The sequence below is a fragment of the Crocuta crocuta genome, unplaced genomic scaffold, assembly GCF_008692635.1.
Source record: "Crocuta crocuta isolate KB4526 unplaced genomic scaffold, BGI_CrCroc_1.0 scaffold1079, whole genome shotgun sequence".
Taxonomy (NCBI): Eukaryota; Metazoa; Chordata; class Mammalia; order Carnivora; family Hyaenidae; genus Crocuta; species Crocuta crocuta.
The window spans coordinates 863,175-882,926 of record NW_027529995.1 but is presented as its reverse complement, the minus strand read 5'-3'; the positions used below and the strand labels follow the sequence as shown (position 1 = coordinate 882,926).

Below are 19,752 nucleotides of genomic sequence, written 5' to 3'. Positions count from 1 at the left end.
GGGGTCCAGCCTGCTCAGAGCTCCTCAGCTGCAGGGCTGTGGCGGCGGCAGGCAGTGAAGACAAGCTGGGTTCACGCTGGGCAGGAGGGTCTGCTGCCACTACCAGAGGACCAGGACACACCCATCATTTCACACATCTCAGCAATACAGACCACGTTGAAGGGGATGAAGAAAAATGATTTTTCTGATTCAGTGGCCAATAGGACCTGTCACTTAAACAAGAATTTATTTTCAGGACTGTGCTTTTACTATAGATTAAAATTTAATATAATTTAATTCACATATAAAGACAACTCTGAAGACTATGTGGCTACGACATGGCCTGGGGTTCAGTGAGTAACTGAGGTCACGACACACTCAGGCCTGGGCAGATACCAACTTGCTCATGCCAGAGAAGTAGGATTTCTCTCTTTCACTCATCACTTCAAAATGCAGTGGCCTCCTGCAGAAGTTGCACTCGGCTGAGGAATGTGGCTTGAGTTCCAGACCCACTCGCTTCCACGTGGCCAGCAGATTCTCTGTGAGGAAAAAGTTTTTAAAAATTGAAAGGAATATGTATGCAACAGAAATGCAAACATCGGCCCACGCAAAAAGTCAAACACAAATGTTGGCAGTAGCATTATTTTTATAACAATCAAAAAGCAGAAACAACCTAAATGTCCATCAACTGATGGATAAACACAATGTGGTACATCCATACAAAAGAAGATTATTCGGTATAAAAAGGAAGTGAGAATTTGGGCTACAACACCAGTGAACCCTGAAAACACTGTGCCCTAAAGGACCCAGGCATAAAGAACCCAAGTAGGGTTCAATGCCAGTTACGTGAAATGTAAAGCATGGGCAAATCCACAGAGGCGGGAAGGGGGTCAGCAGCTCGGCTGGGGAAGGAGGACAGCATGGCTGCTCACGGGTATGGGCTTTCTCTCTGGGGTAATGAAAATGTCCTGGAATCAGAGAGTGGTGACAGTTGCACACCATCATGATGGACCTAAGACCCCCAGAACTGTGTACTTTAAAAGGGTGAAATTGTGGTATGTGAGTTGTATCTCAATAATGTGGTTTTAAGGCAGCAGGACAACCTGCGGAGGCTCAGGAGGCAGAGGCAGCCTGGGGCTGAAAACAGCCTCTGGATCTGCCTTCAGGCTGGGCGGGGGGAGTTGGGTTGGGCTGTACAGAACCACAAGCAGGATAAAACACTGAACAGTTNTGGGGGGAGGGTGGCTTCAGGGACGGGCCCTCAGGGGAAGAGAAGCCCCAGGCGGAACTCCAGAGGGCCAGGACAGGCAGAGCCTTCAGAGGCCGCTCTCTACTCCCCATCACCGTGTGTCTTTGAGTCATCCTGACAAGGGGGCACTGGCAACACTGAGTGGATGAGCAGTCTCCCTCAGAACTTCCAAAAGCATGTCTACATCCCCTAAAGTGAATCAAACAAAAGTCTTTTATGGTTTTATAACATCTGAGAGCATTCTTAATTACCTGGAGAAACAGTTCTGAATGCCTTTGAAGGGCTTCAATTATACACACCGCAAGGACTGCTTTATGCAACTCTCCAGTGGGGCCCCGGCGCTCCCCAGGTACTCACCAAGGAAGTAGTTCATCATCTGCGGTGTGTGGTGAGGAGTGGGGGCGATCCGCAGGAGCTCCTCGCCCCGGGGCACCGTGGGGTAATTGATTGCTTGGACGTAAATGTTATGTCTGCTCATTAGTTCATCACACACTTCGGTGTTTTTCGCGGCATCTGCAACCTAAGTTTGACAGCAGAAGGTAAGGCCACAACAACACGGACCTCCTCTTAGCAGCGACTCTGATGCACATAGCACTCAGGAGGCTCAGGCCCGAGCAGCCATGCATGCCTGCAACTTAAAGGGCCCAGCTGTGCTTAGTATGGACCGGGGGGACTGAAACCACTTACGAAGCAAATTTCACACTGCTTGCCCTCCCAGGCTTCATCTTCAGTCGATGCCAGCAAATTCTCAGATCCAGGGATGTGTGTACCATGGGAATAAAGCAGCTTTGATTGTACTAGCTGTATTAATTCTACTAATTCAACTGTGACACCAACAGAGCTACCATTTATAGTGGAAAGGGCAAGACCTATTTCAAAATTAACTGAATAGAAACTTATACTTCAAGGCTAGCCAAGTTTGGGATCCTGGAACTTTTCAGACAGAAGCTCTGTGTTTACCCTTCTAAGGCCAGTGTTCTGGAGACGGAACCTCTACCCTAGCCTGCTAGGTTCAAAGGCCTCATGCTCACTGTAAAGTCAACCAAAGGCAGAAGCAAGCAGAGGGCCACTAACTACAGTCCCCTGCCCCAGCAGCCCCCCTGCCCAGCTCAACTTCAAGAAGGTGTGAAACTGAACATCTCACACATCATGTGCAGAGGCACAGCCCCCAGCAAGTCCAGTCACGGACAGGTCATTACCCGGACAGGGATGATGTGACTGGGGCAGTGGACAACCGGCAGGCCCGCGTCCATAAGCATCTGCCTCATGAGCTTGACGTTGCGTTGGTGCTGGCGACGAAGCGCCCGCCCTTCGGCACTCTTCAGGATCCGCACAGACTCCAGGGCTCCAGCCAGCAGCATGGGCGGCAGGGAGGTGGTGAAGATGAAGCCAGCCGCATAGGACCGTACGGTGTCGATCAGAGAACTTGTGCTGGCGATGTACCCTCCAACACAGCCAAAGGCTTTGCCTAGGAGGAGACAGCCTCGTTTACTACAGCAACTGCCTCTAAATGTACCAGCAAGATGCTGCAGAGCCTCAGAGCATTTTTCTTTATCCTCTAAATGTGCCCTAAGACTAACGTAAAGGGATGCCCCCCCCCCCATTTCTCAAAGGGAGAAAGTTGAGATTATGAAGGGGTCCTCCCTGAATTCACATGGCGACGCTAGTATCTGACTAGGATCAAAGCACAGGTCCCCGGAGCAGACCTAGCACTGAGGGACCCGTCCCGTGCGCCTGAAGACCACGCTGCCGCATCTCTTCCCACCTGCCTTTCCCACCCAGACTGGCTGCTCTGCCAGTGGGCAAGGTGCCACCTCCCACGCTGTGCACTGTGTGTGGTGCATGTTCTCGGGGACAGGATCACAATCGTGCTGCTGGCAACGTCCTATCACTGTGAGCATTTCCCTGAAGACCAGAATGTAACCCAGCTAAGACATGAACTGTTTTGGTGTGACCAGAATGATCTCTTACCTAAGAAAACACTGAACTCTTGACAAGCAGCATTGCCCAGAGAAGTATGAAAACTCAGAACCTGTTACGGTTGATTTAGGACCCACCTCATTTTTGATTCTCCTTAAATCCCTTTGTATAATCTGCAGCTCAAGTTTCAGGATTAAGGGTTCCAGAAGAGTCCTTCTAGATGTTAACATTGTGTTCTGGAATTAAAATTCCTGCTTGAACCCCACGTGGAGCTGGGCTGCTATAAGCTCTTACAGTGGAAAATTTCCCTCTCGAGCCTGTTCCGGCTCACAACGACTATCCCTTCACAGAGCCTGCATTACAAGAGCTTTTTAAAGAAAATGGTTGTTGGAATTACGACAGATGAACAAGTGCCCTTCTCCGGGCAGGGGCTCTGCCCTGCGACCCCCTGACCTCTCCTGCTTTGCCCAAGGTTTTCAGCCCCTTGAGAGTGGGACATTCTTTTAGGCCCACCCTTCCTCTATGCAGGCTGTAAACTGGCATTTTAGTAGAGTGCTACACAGGTCTCCAATTGCCTTACTAACTTTTGAAATCTTCAGATTTTTATAGTTCACATTTTCATCTCCTCAGACTCCTCATAAGCAAAGAGAAGGTCTATGGTAATTGCTTGCACATGATTTATTTATCTTCTCCACAAAAACTGGGAGTAGGACCTGTTCCTTCGTTATACAGGTGTCCCTACTTTTCAAAAGGTGTTATGCCACTCTGCTTTTATGAAAGACCTACACTAGTACTTGGTTTTCACTCACCGGAAGAAATCTGAAGAGGGCTTTCACTTTTATGAAAAAAAAGTGGAAAGTGAAATAGCCTTCAATGTTTGGCAGTGCGCACCCCAAGCAACGAAAGCAGCCCCGCCCAGCCCCTTCCCCGGGAAGCATACTTGGCACCCCAGCATCAGGCCACCACAGCTTTGACCTGGGTCTGTGAGCACCTGTGTCTTTTGTTTATGCCATTTTGTCTTACAAAAGGCTTCAAAGAGACACTCTACTTTCAGGTAGTGGGGAAACCTATATTGGTGAGGAAACTGAGGTGCGGAGAGATTAACTACCAGCCCCAGGTCACACAGCCAGGGAGCTATGCAGACGGGATTTACACCCAGCAGCAGGCAGCACCGCCACAGCAGCTAGCCCTATGAGATAACGCTGCTCACCTAGGAGGAGCAGGTACAAAGTAGCCAGAGTGAACTGCAATGGTCTCCGTGCTTCACAACACCTGAACCTGTGGGTCCCAACAAATGCTCTAGAACACCACTAGGGTTCTTTAATACGATGGGACATTTTGAAGCAGAGAGGAAAGGCTGTTGCCATGCATGGCATGTAGCTAGAACCACAACTATGTTTGGAATGAGCTCGGATGGCAACAAATGGTATTTGTCATGTTAGGCTGTGAGATTTAATTCTGGGAATCATGCCTCTATGATTCAAGGGATTCTGCTAAGCTGTGGTACCACTGAGAATACACAAACTCATCCAGAAAGTGGCCCAGGCTTTAAATGCTATCACACCATCTTCTCACCTGATCCCAGTTACTCCTTGGGCCTAGATAGGAAGATATAATTTTATTTAAAAAAATTTTTTTTTAAGTTTATTTCTTTTGAGAGAGAAAGAGGAGCATAAAGAGGAGAGAGAATCCTTAGCAGGCAGGCTGTGTACTGTTAAGTGTGGAGCCTGATGCAGGGCTCAAACTCACAAACCATAAGATCATGACCTGAGCTGAAGTAAAGAGTCAGACGCTTAACAGACTGAGTCACTCAGGCGGCCCAAGAAAATACAATTTTGGTGCAGATTACAGAATGTGCAGAGTATACATACCAAGTGTTCCAGAAATGATGTCCATTTTGGGCATAACTCCATCCCGATCACCAATCCCTCCACCTCGAGCCCCATACAGTCCCACTGCGTGGACCTCATCCACAAAGGTGATTGCCCCAAACTCATGTGCCACATCACACAGCTCTTCCAGTGGGCACACTGCCCCTGAGGAAAGAACACAGACTGCCACTTAACAAATTTCTGTTTGGTAAGAGTCAGCCCAAACAAAATAGCTTATGTTTTAAAGGTATCATTTTTTAATATTGGGAAAGACAATGAATTTCCCCCAGTTTCTAGTTTATCTAAGGTTCTTAGAACCTGGTAAAAGCGAGAATTGAAAAACCTATATTCACCCAAACCTATACAATGTCCACCAAATACAAAATCCTAGCAGAGTGAAAAGAAAGGGCAAAAAAAAAATAAACATCACACTATTTAAAGAGTCCAGGCCCAGTCTGTGTTTTTCATTTAAGGTTTCAGATTGGCCTCTGTTTAGACTTACCATCCATTGAGTGGACAGTTTCAAATGCGACTATCTTGGGGACCGAGGGGTCAGATCTTTGCAGCAGTTCTCTGAGGTGGCTCACGTCATTGTGTCGGAAGATGTACTTTGGCACTCGGCTGTTCCGAATCCCTTGGATCATGGAGGCATGGTTCCCAGAGTCGGAGTAAATCTCACAGCCTAACAGGATACAAAAAACCCGCTATTTATCAAGCCATCTGCGCCAAAGACAAATTATTTCCTAGACAGTCAGGGACAACAGACTGCCCTGAAAGTGCTACTCTTCCCAGTAAGAAAGACACTGCTTGCCAGTTTCTCCCTGGGAAAACCATGAACTAGTGCTTCTCTTTTGAGAAGGCACATCAGTGTACAATAGAATAACCACTGGGCAGACAACAAATCTGCTCTTAAATCTGGCCACCTCATTCCAAATTTTATCAAAAGATAATTACAAAAGATTAAGAGAATTCTCCAAAGGATTTTCCAAGCGTACAAAGCACACTTGGAGCAATCAGCTTAAGAACAAGCCCTTCAAATCTTCTTCTTCATTAGTATCATTTGCTGCTGGACTTCATACTCAATTCACGGAAAAATGCTCCCAGATACTATTATTGCTCTTAACTGTTTTTGCTAAGCTCTCTTTGTTGTCAATATCCCTGCTATTACTAGGCAACTCGAAAACCTCTAAGGCACCCCTCACAGGCTTCCTTACCCGGCATCATCCTAGCCAGAGTGAACAGGGTCGAGTCGTTGGCCACAAAGCAGGAGGAAAACAAGAGTGCTGCATCTTTCCCGTGTAAATCAGCCAGCTCCTGCTCCAGGTCCACATGGAATTTACTAGTTCCTGAAATATTTCTAGTACCACCTGCTCCAGCACCATGCTGTTTCAAAGTGTCCCTTTTATTAAGAAAAGGGGGAGGGGGCAGAAAATAAATCTCATGGTTCTGAACACTATGTGAATCAGTCCTCTCCCCAGGAGCTAAAACACTCAACCTTACATTGATCTAGCGATTCTCTCATGGTGAAACTGGGGGCCAGAAGTTTCAACTGACTTCATCTTTAGACTAGGTGGCATTTGATGTCAACACTAGGGTGATGATACCCTAATGATACCTCTAGGGATCAAAAACAAGTGTTCGTTTATCAGTCACTAAATACTTAGTATTAGCTGAGTTAATTTACTAAAGTTTCTTTACTCTGACAAATACCCTTCTCTCCAAACACAACATCAGTCTCTACAGGGACATCTTGGATGGAGGTTACCTGAACCCAAACCCTCCAAAAACCAGTCATATAATGTTAGGAGTTACCTATCACCACATCTCAGACTGGACTCTCTTTAGCAAGCCTCCTTGGAGACTTTGGCAAGCCAACTCTCTCAAGTGCCCCTAGCCAGGCGAACCTCCTAAAGAACATGAATGGCAGGATCTACCATCTTTTTAAATGTCTTTTTGAAATAGCTTTTCCTCCAGTGCTGCTAGATTTATAGTTCTCCATCCGAGGCTTCAACAGGGATGCCTCTGTGCAAGGCTGCCTAGTGTTAAAGGCACCTTAAGGAGTGGTAGGAGGTGAACAGAGAGTAGTAGTTAATGAGCCAATAAACTTGAACCCTCACACACAAAGGGGCTCCACCAACTACTTGTGTATTTGAGTTCTTTTAAAAGTAATCTGTAGAAGGGCACCTGGGTGGGTCAATAAATTAAGCATCTGACTCTTATTCCAGCTCAGGTCATGATCTCATGGTTCGTGGGTTCAAGCCCCACATTGGGCTCTGCACTGATAGTGGGGAGCCTGCTTGGGATTCTGTCTCTCTGCCCTCTCCCTTCACTCAAACTCTGTCTCTCAAAAATAAATAAGTAAACATTAAAAAATTTTTTTAATTAAAAAAAGTAATCTGTAGATATTATCAAAGGCTAAGAATAGTATTTTCTATGGTACACTTTTAGCTGTTGAATATTCCCCCCATAAAAGATCCAATCCCTCTAAATCATCAATGTCTTGCCAAATAATGTCAGTGGTATCCGAAAGCTGAGGGCTACTTACATGACTGCTCCACACACTCGTGGGTGGCGACTCATTCCTAGGTAGTCATTGCTACACCAGACCGACACCTGCTTTTTGGTGATAAGAGAGTCCGAATAGTCATCCGCCATGGGAAAGGTGTGCGCCCTCCGGTTCACAGTTTTAAAAACTCGATAGGTATGGTCATTTTTTTTCTCATCAATTTTCTTCTCAAAGAAACGATCATATTGAAAAGTGGAAACAGCTAAAAACCAAACAAAAGATGAGACCGTCTGATGGTTAGGAAGCACATCTGGGCTTCGGCAAAAGCCCTGGGTTCCAACCCCAGCTTGGTCGTCGAATAACAGGGAGATTCTGGACAAATTAATGAAGTACTCATGTGGGCAAGTTACATGACATCCTCATCTTGGGATCGTGAAGGTCTCAAATGAGACTGTGTAGGTCAACTGTTTAGTACAGTGCTAGGGCATAGAAAGGTAGGTATTAAGGGAGAGAAGGCAGGTTACCAATAAGATTTGTATTTATTATGGCCAAGAACACCTACTTGAATCAAGCAAAACACAAGTCTTTTAAATCCACAACTCACCATGCAATCTTGTATTTAATCTAATGTATGTTTAAGTTAAAAACCCTCTCCTGCATCAGGCAAGTAACAATGAGACTTACATTTTGGCAAGTTATCTTGAAGAAGATGCGACACTCTTTCTGGTCTCTGCTTTCGCAGGATATCCTGGAAGTTCTTCAGCAACCCACTCGGCTCCCCACCATCAGTCTTCACACTAATCACACTGGGGTTCACTGAGGTTTGGGCAACCTCTGTTAACAAAAGTAACAAGTAAAGGGGACCAACATTCTATTGTGAGTTCATAATACTTTCTAGAAATACTGTCAAAAATGAATTACTGCCTAGTTTGCCACAAAAAGCTGATCATAATCAAAGTTAGTAGTAACTGAGTGTTTTCTCTCTCCCTTTTATTTTAATGGCCAATGCCTGGTGTTGTTTTGTTTTCAGAGCTGCCAGACAGCTTTAATAAAAATTAAAGTCCAAAGCTTTCTAGCCGGTTGGCATGCATTCCCCACCTTCCCACTCCACCGAACTGTAATCTCAATTTTCTTCATGGAAAACAATTCCAGCCATATGCATCATTTCTGCTGGTGAGGTTTTCTGGGGACATTGGGTGCTCTGTGGATATAGCCACAACTGGAATTAGGGTTGCCTCTTAATCACCATCAGTAAGACACACAGCTTGGGAGTCCTAAGACCGTCAATTATTGCAGTAACACTGTTTTTTACCTTTTATCCCACCAGATAGAAGGAAAGAAAGGGCAGTTTGGTAACAGCTTACGCCATCAGGGTATTTTCAGAAATGAAGCAATTACTATAAAAGGTGGTCACATCCTACACACACACCAGAAAGAAAGTCCCACATTTTGTCATATGGTTCTTGGACTCCTATCTTGATGACCTTCTTCCTTGGCCCTAAAAGAGGAAGTTTCTATACAAACACTACCCTAATAATAGCTCATACATAAATCTGGAGGATCAAAAGAACCAAAAGGACCTCTGCACTCTTCCTAATGGTTCCAGTCATCTGTTTACCTTTCCTCACGGCATGCATTTCCTGCACATCCTCCTGAAGCTCTAGACTGGCTTTGCGGAAGACGCTGCTGCCCTTCTGGCTCATCTGGGCTGCCAGGAAAGGGCATTTGCTTGCAGTGCCCTGGCTTGTGGCAAGGGAGGGATGTCCAGACGGAAGCTGGGTGCCATCTGGAGTCTGCTGGGATCCATCAGGAACCTGCTGACCCTCGGCTTTGGCAGTTTTGTCCTCTGGGGGGTGAAACGGAAAAACTGAAGCATCAGATCTGTCTGCACAATATGCAAGAAAACCCCTTGTTTCTTTCTCTTATTGCCTCAAAGACAAGCTTTATATTTACTGTACCCTACACTTTAGGCACAAGTTTACTATTATTACATTCTGCTAATTGAACCGTTTTCTCATCTGCCTCACTGGAATCAATGTTCTGTGAGGAGTTAATTGGCATGATCTAGCAACCTTTCAAACCCACAGTACTTCTTCTCCTTTATAAATCCACCAAAAGTAGTATTTTCTAGTTTCAGACAGTAGAGTTCTTGAGTTGGATTTCAGTAAATCTACCCTAAAGACACACAACATATTTCAGGAGAGGACACACTCTTACAGGTAAGGAAAAATGTTTATACAATTTTTTCTCTGTATATATTTTTAAAAATTTTTTAATGTTCATTTATTTTTGAGAGAGAGAGAACAAGCAGGGGAGGGGCAGAGAGAGGAGACAAAATCTGAATTAGGCTCCAGTTCCATGCTGTCAGCACAGAGCCTGACACAGGGCCTAAACTCACAAACCCAAGATCATGACCTGAGCCAAAGTCGGACACTCAACTGACTGACCCACCAGGTACCCCTCTGTGCTTATATTTTCAAAACAAATTCTTGACAAAAAGGCTTGCTGTTGCTTAACATATAAACTACTGATTTTCATCTTAACAAAATTAGGCTAAAAGTGAAGCCTTTATATTTTTGTCTAATAGAGTTCAGATTATTAGTATGCCAAGAAAAAAAACACACAGATATCACATACACCACATCTAATTGCTCATCTAAATACATCAAACTAGTTCACTGACTTAACACAGCTGGCGGCTAATCGTGCTTCTAGTCACAATGACTCTCCTTTTCCCTGAAGCAAATTCATTCACCTTTCTTTTAGTAGTTTTATTCTGCATCATCCTGGAATACTGTGAGTCAGAGGCTAACTTCTGTAACTTGGTAAGATGTCTCAGTGCAGTTTTCATTAAAATTCTCTACAAAATAAATTGAAGTTCATGTTGCTCATTATAAAGTAATAAACACTGTGGGAAATCTAGAGGAAAAAAGCATTCTATCACCCAAAACATAACCAATGTAGGCATCTTGGTAAATTATGTTTTTTTACATTAGTGCAAGTTAAAAAAAAGTTTTACTTATTCTGCATGTGCTTGCTTATTTTGCCCTTTTCATTATAAAGATCTGCCAGAGCTAGTAAATAGCTTGTGAATATCATTTGCAATGGCTGCAATGTCTGTCAAGGGAATAAGCCATGGTTTACTCAACTTCCTCTATACTAGGGACAGAACAGTAAAAGAGGATTTTAACTGTTCAGCAAAAAAACATAAGTAACTCCTAAAAGAGTAAAGAGGAAAAGAAATCCTACACAGGATTATATCCTTTCTGCTTACAGAAAAAATGCCACTCCTTTCTTATAAAAAACCCATCCAGAGAACACACCTAACAGAACTTACAAGGTAAATTATTCTCTAGGATTATGTGAAACCTGAAAAGCCACAACCTCTCCTGGTAGAGCCAGAGTGAAACTAAATCCAACTCTGAACTCTCTATTAAAAACAAAATTTAGGGGCATCTGGGTGGCTCAATCAGTTAAGTATCTGACTTCAGCTCAGGTCATGATCTCATAGTTTGTGAATTCAAGCCCTGTGTTGGGCTCTGTCCTGACAGTTTAGAGCCTGGAGCCTGCTTTGTGTGTGTCTCTCTCTCAAAAATAAATAAACATTAAAAAAATTTAAAGATTCATACATAAAGATACATGTATTTACAAAATCACTATTTTAACGAATCCTATATGATTCCATTTATGTGAGGTTCCTAGAGCAGTCAAATTCAGAAACAGAAAGTAGAATGGTGTTTGCCAGGGGTTTAGAGAGGGGAATTAGTCTTGAATGAGCACAGAGTTTCAGTATGGGATGCTGAAAAGTTCTGGAAATTGGGTGGTGGTGACAGTTGCACAATAATATGAATGTATTTGGGGTGCCTCGGTGGCTCAGTTGGTTAAGTGTCCAGCTCTCGGTTTCGGCTCGGGACATGATCTCACAGTTTCAGGAATTCGAACCCCGAGTCAGGCTCTGCAGTGACAGTGCAGAGCCTGCTTGGGATTCTCTCTCTGTCCTTCCCCTGCTCATGCTGTCTCTGTCTCTCTCAAAAGAAATAAATAAACTTAAAAAAAATTTTTTAAAATATGAATGTACTTAACACCACTGAACTGTACAATTGGTAAATAAGTTTTATGGTAGTTGCATTTCACCCCAATTTAAAAAATTTTTTTTTAAAAAAAGAAAAAAGTCACAACTTCAAAGGCCAAAAGCTTCCACTCAATTTTGCTGCAAACCTAAAACTGCTCTAAAAAATAAAGTCTATTAAAAACAAAAAAGCCAAAGGGCCAAATATTTAAGGAAGGAAAGGTTGAAAGAGAACATTCCAACTTTATATTTATGTGACTGAGGTACTGATGAACACCAAAATTCCAACAGACGTTGAATACAACCCAAAAACCTATAACGTATTCACTGGCCACCATCTCACCTTTCCAGATTGGAAAACTAAAAGTGTGTACTTGCAGGGTTAGGATGACAGCTATGAGACAGTCCATGCAAAGAACCAAGCCTGGCACAGAGGAACCCCCTTGGTTACTGTGCCCCTCATCACCGCTGTGGACTAGAAGTGCTTCTAGTCTTGTGATGAATGCTAACACTGCCACCTCCAACTTTATTGCCAATGATACTTACTCTCATTAGCCGGAGGGGTTTCTTTGACCTGCTGGCAGTGTACTGCTGAAGTGGACAGGGCTCGAGCGGCTGGCTTGGCCCCAAATTCCATCATCTTAGGACAGTTTTGGGCATAGAACAACAGAGATTTGCCTGCCTTCTGCAGAAAGGCCTGAGGCACTCGGGACAAGAATGGGCAGCGACGAACAACAGTCTCCATGTCCGAGAGGGTGCACTGATCCTATAGAAAGACAATGAGTGGCATCAACACTTAATAATCAGGCAACTACTATTGCAAGGTCACTGGGTTCAGGTGTTGCCCACCGTTTATAGAAAGGGTAAATAACAAGTCTCACTCAATAATGTCTAAGGACAGCACTCATGTGGAACTCAACTAATTAGTGGTGATCATACTCTACCCAGATCACCAACTTCTACTTTCCTTCCCCAGCTCTACACAAAAGCACCTGCAAAGCAACTTTACCAAATGAAGTAAATGCTGATGATTAACCACCAAGGGCCTGAGACAACAAGGGACAAGTCAGGAACAGGTTTGGGAGGTCAGAGGCTCCTTGAGGGAGATGCACAGTGCAGATAAAACACATTGGCACACACCCAGGTGGAGAAGTGAGGCTAGGGAAGACACTGTCATCCATCAGGCAGAGGATTCGCAGGGATCCTGAACTTCTCCTGGTGCTCACATCCCCAGGCCTGAGGAGGGCACCCAGCTGGGCTCTGGGTTCCTGAGGCAAGGATTTTCCTGAGGTCATCCCCCACAGCTCTAACAGGACTGAACTGAGAAAGGAGGGGACATAAAGAAGGGCAGTAGTACAAGGGGAAGAGCGGCTGGGGCTAACTGGGGAGAGGCAGGAACTATAAAATCGAGGGCGTTGGGTCTGGAGTTATAGTAGTCCTGGGCAGGGAGAGGTCAAAGGTTATCCTTGGGTCCAGGGCTCGAGAATAACGGAAAGGCTAGGAGAAAGGAATTCTAAAGAAGCGGCCGGTTAAACAGGAAATGTAAGGAGGGAGCTGAATAGGGGAAACTGAGGCAGTCCAATGGGCTAAGGATGTGGGAGATGAACGTTGACCCCGAGGAGGCGGGTGACGGGTGCCGTGGGGGATGGGGTCCCACCGCCCCGGCGAGTGGGGCACGGGCTGGCAGGACACGCGGGGGCTTCCTTGGCTGGCGCCGCACCCAGAGCGCGAGCTCTCACCTGCGCGGGAGACTGTAGAGGCGGCGGCGGCGGCGGCGGCGGCGAAGTCGGCAGGTACCCAGAACAAACCAAACCAATCCGTTGCCCTTGTCCCCCGGAACCCTCAGGCCGCGAGCGCCGTTGCCCTAATATACACCCGGAGTGAGCGCCGCGCATGCGCCTTGGGCGTGGACGTCTTCCGCGCAGGCGTACCGCGTCGAGCTCTTAGGGTAGGAAGGGCGGGGCACCTACGCGGACTCGGCAAGTCGGCTGGGATCTGGGCTTTCCTGGGTCGCCAGCCAAGAGGAGGAGGGGCACGATGGTGGATCCTATACCGTCTTCTTGCTCTCTACCAATTGCCCTATGCTTCAGAACTCTGTAAAAGGGCAGAGTCGGTGGGGAAATGTCCCTGAGGACAACTGGGACGTTATAGGGTTGTAGCAGCTGGTGCCTTGGATATAGAAGGAGGGTAAGGAAGGGGTTCCGGACCCTGGTCTAAAGCAGGACTCACCCTGTCTGTGACGAAGGGTTCCCAGAAGAGGTGGGGGTGTATTTGCCCAAGGATTGATTGGTTCTGGGGGTAATGTGGGGAGAGGAGAGGATGCGGCTGGAGGGGGCCCCTTGGAGTCCGAGATGAAGGGACTTAATCTGAGGCAGAGAAAGGGCCAGAGGGGCAGGGCTAGATGGAACCCATGTACTACACAGCTCTGAGCACTGGGGGTAGTGTGGAGGCACAACGCCTCACGTAGTTAGGGTTTGACACATATTATTACTTTTTTTTTTTTTTTTCCATCGCGGGCAGTCTAAAGCCCCTTGGTGGCCACCGTGGGCACCAACTGGGTGGCTCAGAACTCAATCCCAAAGTTCAGAGTTGGTCCATGGCTCCTTTGGGTCTCCCCCAATCCACACCTGCAGGGTAGGGTTAGGCAAACGCCTCTCAAGAACACCAACCTGGGGGTGCCTGGGTGGCTTAGTCGGTTAAGCGTCCGACTTTCGCTTAGGTCATGATCTCGCGGTTCGTGGGTTCGAGCCCCGCGTCGGGCTCTGTGCTGACTGCCAGCTCAGAGTCTGGAGCCAATTTGAGTCTGCATCTCCCTCTCTCTCTGACCCTCCCCTGCTCACGCTGTCTCTCTCTCTCCTAGAAATAAATAAAAAATAAAAATAANCAGCTCTGAGCACTGGGGGTAGTGTGGAGGCACAACGCCTCACGTAGTTAGGGTTTGACACATATTATTACTTTTTTTTTTTTTTTTCCATCGCGGGCAGTCTAAAGCCCCTTGGTGGCCACCGTGGGCACCAACTGGGTGGCTCAGAACTCAATCCCAAAGTTCAGAGTTGGTCCATGGCTCCTTTGGGTCTCCCCCAATCCACACCTGCAGGGTAGGGTTAGGCAAACGCCTCTCAAGAACACCAACCTGGGGGTGCCTGGGTGGCTTAGTCGGTTAAGCGTCCGACTTTCGCTTAGGTCATGATCTCGCGGTTCGTGGGTTCGAGCCCCGCGTCGGGCTCTGTGCTGACTGCCAGCTCAGAGTCTGGAGCCAATTTGAGTCTGCATCTCCCTCTCTCTCTGACCCTCCCCTGCTCACGCTGTCTCTCTCTCTCCTAGAAATAAATAAAAAATAAAAATAAAAAAAAAAAAAAGAACACCAACCTGGACTCCTTGCACCCTTCCCAGCTTTACTTGAGCTGGGTTGGCCTGGGCCTGTGCCAGGCACAGCTGCCCTCCTCCACTCTTGCAGGGACCATGCAGGTTGCTCCTTCCTCAGTGGGGCATTAATAAGAGGGACAAAGTCCCTTGGTGATGGTGACCAAGATGTGTCCAGGTACTTGTTAATTCCCTCTGAGTCTCCAGCCAGCTGAGAGGCAGGCAAGATGAGTCTCCACATGCAGAGGAGGCAGCTAGGTCCAGAGTGGTGCTGGGACAAGTTCAGGGGTCCAGGAAGAGGGCTCAGGCCTGGGAGTCCTGGGCCCAGCTCTGCCCCATCCTGCTGAAAGGAGGCATGAGGAAAGGTCAGCACTGGACTCAGACCCAAGTGCACCTAGAAGTGGAAATGGTAAAGATGGTGTTGAGTATTTTGTCCATCTCTGGGCCTCACTTTCCTTACCTGGGCAATGGGATCATAATCCCTGTTCTGCCTGCCTCACAGGGCTGTTTGAATGATCAGAGGTAAAACAGAAGCAGAAAGAACTGGGCATTGGAACTAAATATGGGTTCCAACCCTGGCTCTGAATCTCACTTGGCCTTGGGCAGGCCACAGCCTCTCTGAGGCTCATTTTCCTCATTATAAATCTCTCCCAGTCCTGCCACTTGTGGTTGGCAGGAGGGTCAGGTGAAGTCATGAATTTCAGAGGCTTATTGTTTAAACCAGCAAGTCTCCAGCTCTCTGGGAGTTTCCTGTTTAATAGATGGAAAGGTTGAGAAACAAAAGAGACTCACTTGGAAAGTGAAATAGAATGTTGTAAACAATTCCAGATGGAAGATGAGGCTATTACTCCCAGACACTGAAGGAGGGGGGATCCCAATCACCAAGAAACCTTCCGGAAGAGGGGTGCCAGCTGGAAGGGTGGGTCTACATGGGACTGGGAGACTGATAAGTGAAGCCTTCAGTGGGAAAGTCCCAGGCGTGTCCTGGAGGGTTGGTGTGAGTCAGCCTGAATAGCTGGGCTTTGGGATACAGCTAGAATGTGAGGTCAGGAGGTAGGAGAGAAAGGCCATAAAGGGGCCACAGAGATTCCAGTGTCAGGGCTCAGGAACCACCACCAGGGCACTGTTCAAAATGCATATTCCCAGGCAATGCCCCTTTGACTCTGACCCAGGAATCTATGTTTTCACCAGGACTCTCAGTGATGTGGGGGTGGCATATCTTAGGGCCACATTTTTGGGAAATGCTTCCTGAATGGTTTTCAGTTTGAGACTTTGAAGGGCAAGTGCTAAAGCCGTGAGTTCTAATCCTGACTCTGCACTTTCTGAACCTGAGTTCATCGGCAAAATACCCCATATCCTAAGCCTCAATTTTTGCATCTATGGAGTGAAAGTACCTGCCTCGCTGATGAGTCTGGGTAAGTCCCATTCAGACTTTTTCCTCTCCTTGTCTCTCCCTCCCCTGTTCTTTTTCCTTTCTTCACTCCATTCCTCCCTTCTTTTTCTCCCTCACTGCTGTCTTGCCTCCCTCCTCAGAGCTGCAGTACAGACTCCTCTTATCACCCTGGTTCTGGGCAGGGGAGCCCAATCTGCTGGAGTTCAGGCAAGGTCAGGCCCCATTCTGGGGGCAGTGCTGGGGCATGGCCTTCCCCACTTCTTCCTTCCACCCCTGTCTGCGTCATCGTCGTCGTCATCGTCAGGGGCTGCTGCACACAGCACTCATCCAGCGGTCAAGGCAGAAGGAAAATGTCAACCCCAGCCCCAGAGTTCATCCTTTTCCACCCTGGGCCCCAGAAACTACTTGTAGTTGTGCCTCTCTATGAGGGTCAAGGAGCGAGGGACCTTGGACAAGCTTACTGCTTTCCTCTAGGCCTCAGTTTCAACATCTATCAGCCAGACAAGAAATCCCTCCAACCCCCCAGCCCAAGGAGATCCAGATGGACATGGGACAGTTTTGAAAATGAATAAAACCTCTAGCTTGTGCTTCTGATGCTTGGTGTGGCCTTGGCTGTGAGCCAGCCATGCTCCTTGGGATGTTAGTGTGTCTGTCTGGCAATGAGTGAGAGATCAGCTTTGCAGAATGGCTAGAATTTCTGGAAACAGTTCAGCTCTGCCCTACAGAGTTGGAAATGTGAGCCCCAGGGTTTACAGTAATAGGGTCCAAGAATTAGCATAGGAGGTGGAATCTAAGGATTGGGCAGGGCAGGAGGGTCCCCAACACTCACCTTGTGCTGGCCCTTCCTTTGGAGCCCTCTTAAACTCTGGCCCACCCAGAAGACTGGCCTGGGCCTGGGTTTATAAAGCCAGCTTTGGAGCAAGAGGTGGGGTGGGTTCTAATTGGCTAGAGGAGAAAGGGTCTGGATTGGAACAAAGCCATCAAAAATGCTCCAGGAAGTGTGTGTGTGTGTGTGGGGGGCAGGGTTGTACACAGGGAATAATATCCCTACCCCCAAAGAGCAAACACTATTCTCCAGAAAACCCCGGAGGACCCTTGAACCTAGCCCTCCAGGATAGAGCCCACAAACTATGTCCCAGACATATTCTCTTTGACCCATACAGTGCTTTTTAAAAATATAGATTAGTTAACAACATTTAACAATCAATCAGGAGATTGTTAAAAGATTTCCCGGTTTTCTTGAGGGATCAGCAGGTCTGGAGCCACTGAGCTGGCCCAGGCAGAATGTGTTCTCCAGTTCTCCACCAGCCCTCCCGTCAGTGGGTCCCCAATCCTAAGGACATGTAATGTCCAAGCAATAACATCTGTCTGGCTTTGTAGTCATCTGAGTATGTGTCTGTAGCCCTAACCCATTTTAGAGCCAGGGTGACTAAGATCCAGAGAGGGGAGAGGACTCACTCAAGGCCACACAGCAAGAGAGGTTTGGGCTGCAAGGGGACCCAGGTGTCCCACTTTCTAAGTCACACACTGGGCTTTTCTGCCCTCACAACCTCTGGAGGACAGTCTGAGGCAAGGGGTTAGGGGAAGGATCAGGCTGGTTATGAGGACTCTCTGGAGGGGACTGACTAAGAGGTGAGTTCCCTAGTGCTTGTCCTCATTCATGCCCCACCCACAGCCCCTGCATACAAATCAGGCCAAGGCAGGCCCTGTGAGGTGGTGGAGTGGTGATGGAATGGAGCAGGCTAGGCCCCTGCCCCTCTGGCCTGTGTTGGATGCACAGGGTGGAGGAACCTTGTTCCCTGCCCTCCTGGGCTGCTGGGGAGACAGACACCAGGGAAGTACCTATCTGAGACTGTGACCAGTATGGGCAAGGGTACGGGGACAGAGAATGGCAGGGAGGGAGACCCACCTCAGAGCTGGATCCTGGTGTCAAGGAGATGCTGCCTTGGACAGCCCAGCTAGGCTGAGGGGTCCCCAGTGAAGGCTAGAGGAGGCTGGTGGGAAGGGGGACATCAGGAGGCCAGGGAGGCTGGGGCTTAGAGGGAGAAGGAGGTGTGTAGTAGAGGGTGGAGGAAGGTGGAGTCCCAACTAACTGCTGCCAGAATCCCACTGTTATCAACAATGTGATTATCAACTAAGGCAAGGCCCTTAAATTCTCTCTGGTCGCACAGCATTTAAAAGCCTGCTCAGCAACCCTTCTGCCCAGACACGGAGGAGCTGGAGCGAAGGAGGAGGAATAGGGAAAGAGTAAGGGAGGCTCAGAGAAGTTGTACTGGACAAGGGGAACTAGGAGAAGGCCAGGGAGGGATTATAATACAACAGTGAATGGATAATGGCAAAAAGAACAGCTCTCCTCAGTGTTCTGGCCTACGGCTGTGATTATGTGTACAACCTCAGGTCCCCTGGGAGCAACCCTATAGGTCAGTGGAATGAGGAGACCATCTGTGGGGCAGAAACTCAGAATGGTTAAGTGGCTTGCCCAAGTTCACACAGCCAGCAAGTGGAGAGCGTGGCTCACCTGTTGGCCTTGTGCCTTCTGGTCTAGTGTTCCACCCCAAGGAGGATGAGGAAGCTGGGAAGAATAAGACTGGCGCTGTGTCAAGGGTCAAGGTCTGAGTGGAAGCTTTTCTCTACTTCTCGGAGATCGGTCTGGTTTGAGTAGGCAGATGAGAGTGCCCAGCCAAGGAACCAGCCAGCCTGACTCTTAGTGAAAGCATTTACTTTGGGGGACTTCTGGGCAGCCAGCCATAGCCTCAGGAGGTAAGACTCCATCCAGAACCCACACTCTGGTGGACGTTGTGTTCCCTCTCTATCCCCTGCACCTGGGACAGCAGCTCTGGGCCCAGATGCTTAGCACTAGGGCTCACAGCCTGGCAGAGACCCCCTTCTGCCTTCCTCTCTTTTTGGGGCTCCTGGAAGGAGGAACGGGGGCTCTGGCACTACAGGCTTTCTGTCCTGTACTCCAGAACTCGCCTCCTTTCTGTCTCCTCCTCTCCCAGGCCTCCAGCCACTCCAGCCTTCAGTGCTAACAGCGTCCCTAAGAATGACCCCGTCGTGCTCAATTCTGCCTCTGCCATAGGCACGGGCCTGGCACTTGGCATGTCTCACACCTAATTCCCGCACATGCCCTCCAAAGTGGTGATGCACTGCCCATTCTTAAGAGAGTTGAGGCAGGATCCTGCTTGTCTTCAGCTCCCAGATCTGTTCTCTGTGTGCCCCCTGGCCTTTGGCAGATGCCACAACCTCTCTGAGCTTCCATTTCTTCATGCACAAAGAGGGAGTGGTACTTCGTGTGATGGTTGAATGTTATGTGTCCACTTGACTAGGCCATGGTGCCCATTGTTTGGTTAAACACGAGTCCAGATGCTGCTGTGAATGTGATTAATATCAACAATTAGTTGA

The 19,752-nt window shown here is 47.7% G+C and overlaps 1 protein-coding gene across 1 annotated transcript; it reads right to left on the bottom strand.

Moving 5' to 3' along the window:
• Positions 1-209: 209 nt before the first annotated feature.
• On the bottom strand, positions 210-13,477 carry ALAS1 (5'-aminolevulinate synthase 1). The gene is made up of 11 exons (XM_077763411.1): positions 13,334-13,477; positions 12,141-12,360; positions 9,144-9,371; positions 8,210-8,359; positions 7,565-7,787; positions 6,234-6,418; positions 5,522-5,701; positions 5,020-5,184; positions 2,428-2,696; positions 1,586-1,748; positions 210-518 (listed from the first exon to the last, which is right to left on the bottom strand). Exons 2-11 carry the CDS (start codon positions 12,337-12,339, stop codon positions 358-360), a joined length of 1,923 nt encoding a protein of 640 aa, XP_077619537.1. The 5' UTR covers positions 12,340-12,360; positions 13,334-13,477; the 3' UTR covers positions 210-357.
• Positions 13,478-19,752: the final 6,275 nt, after the last annotated feature.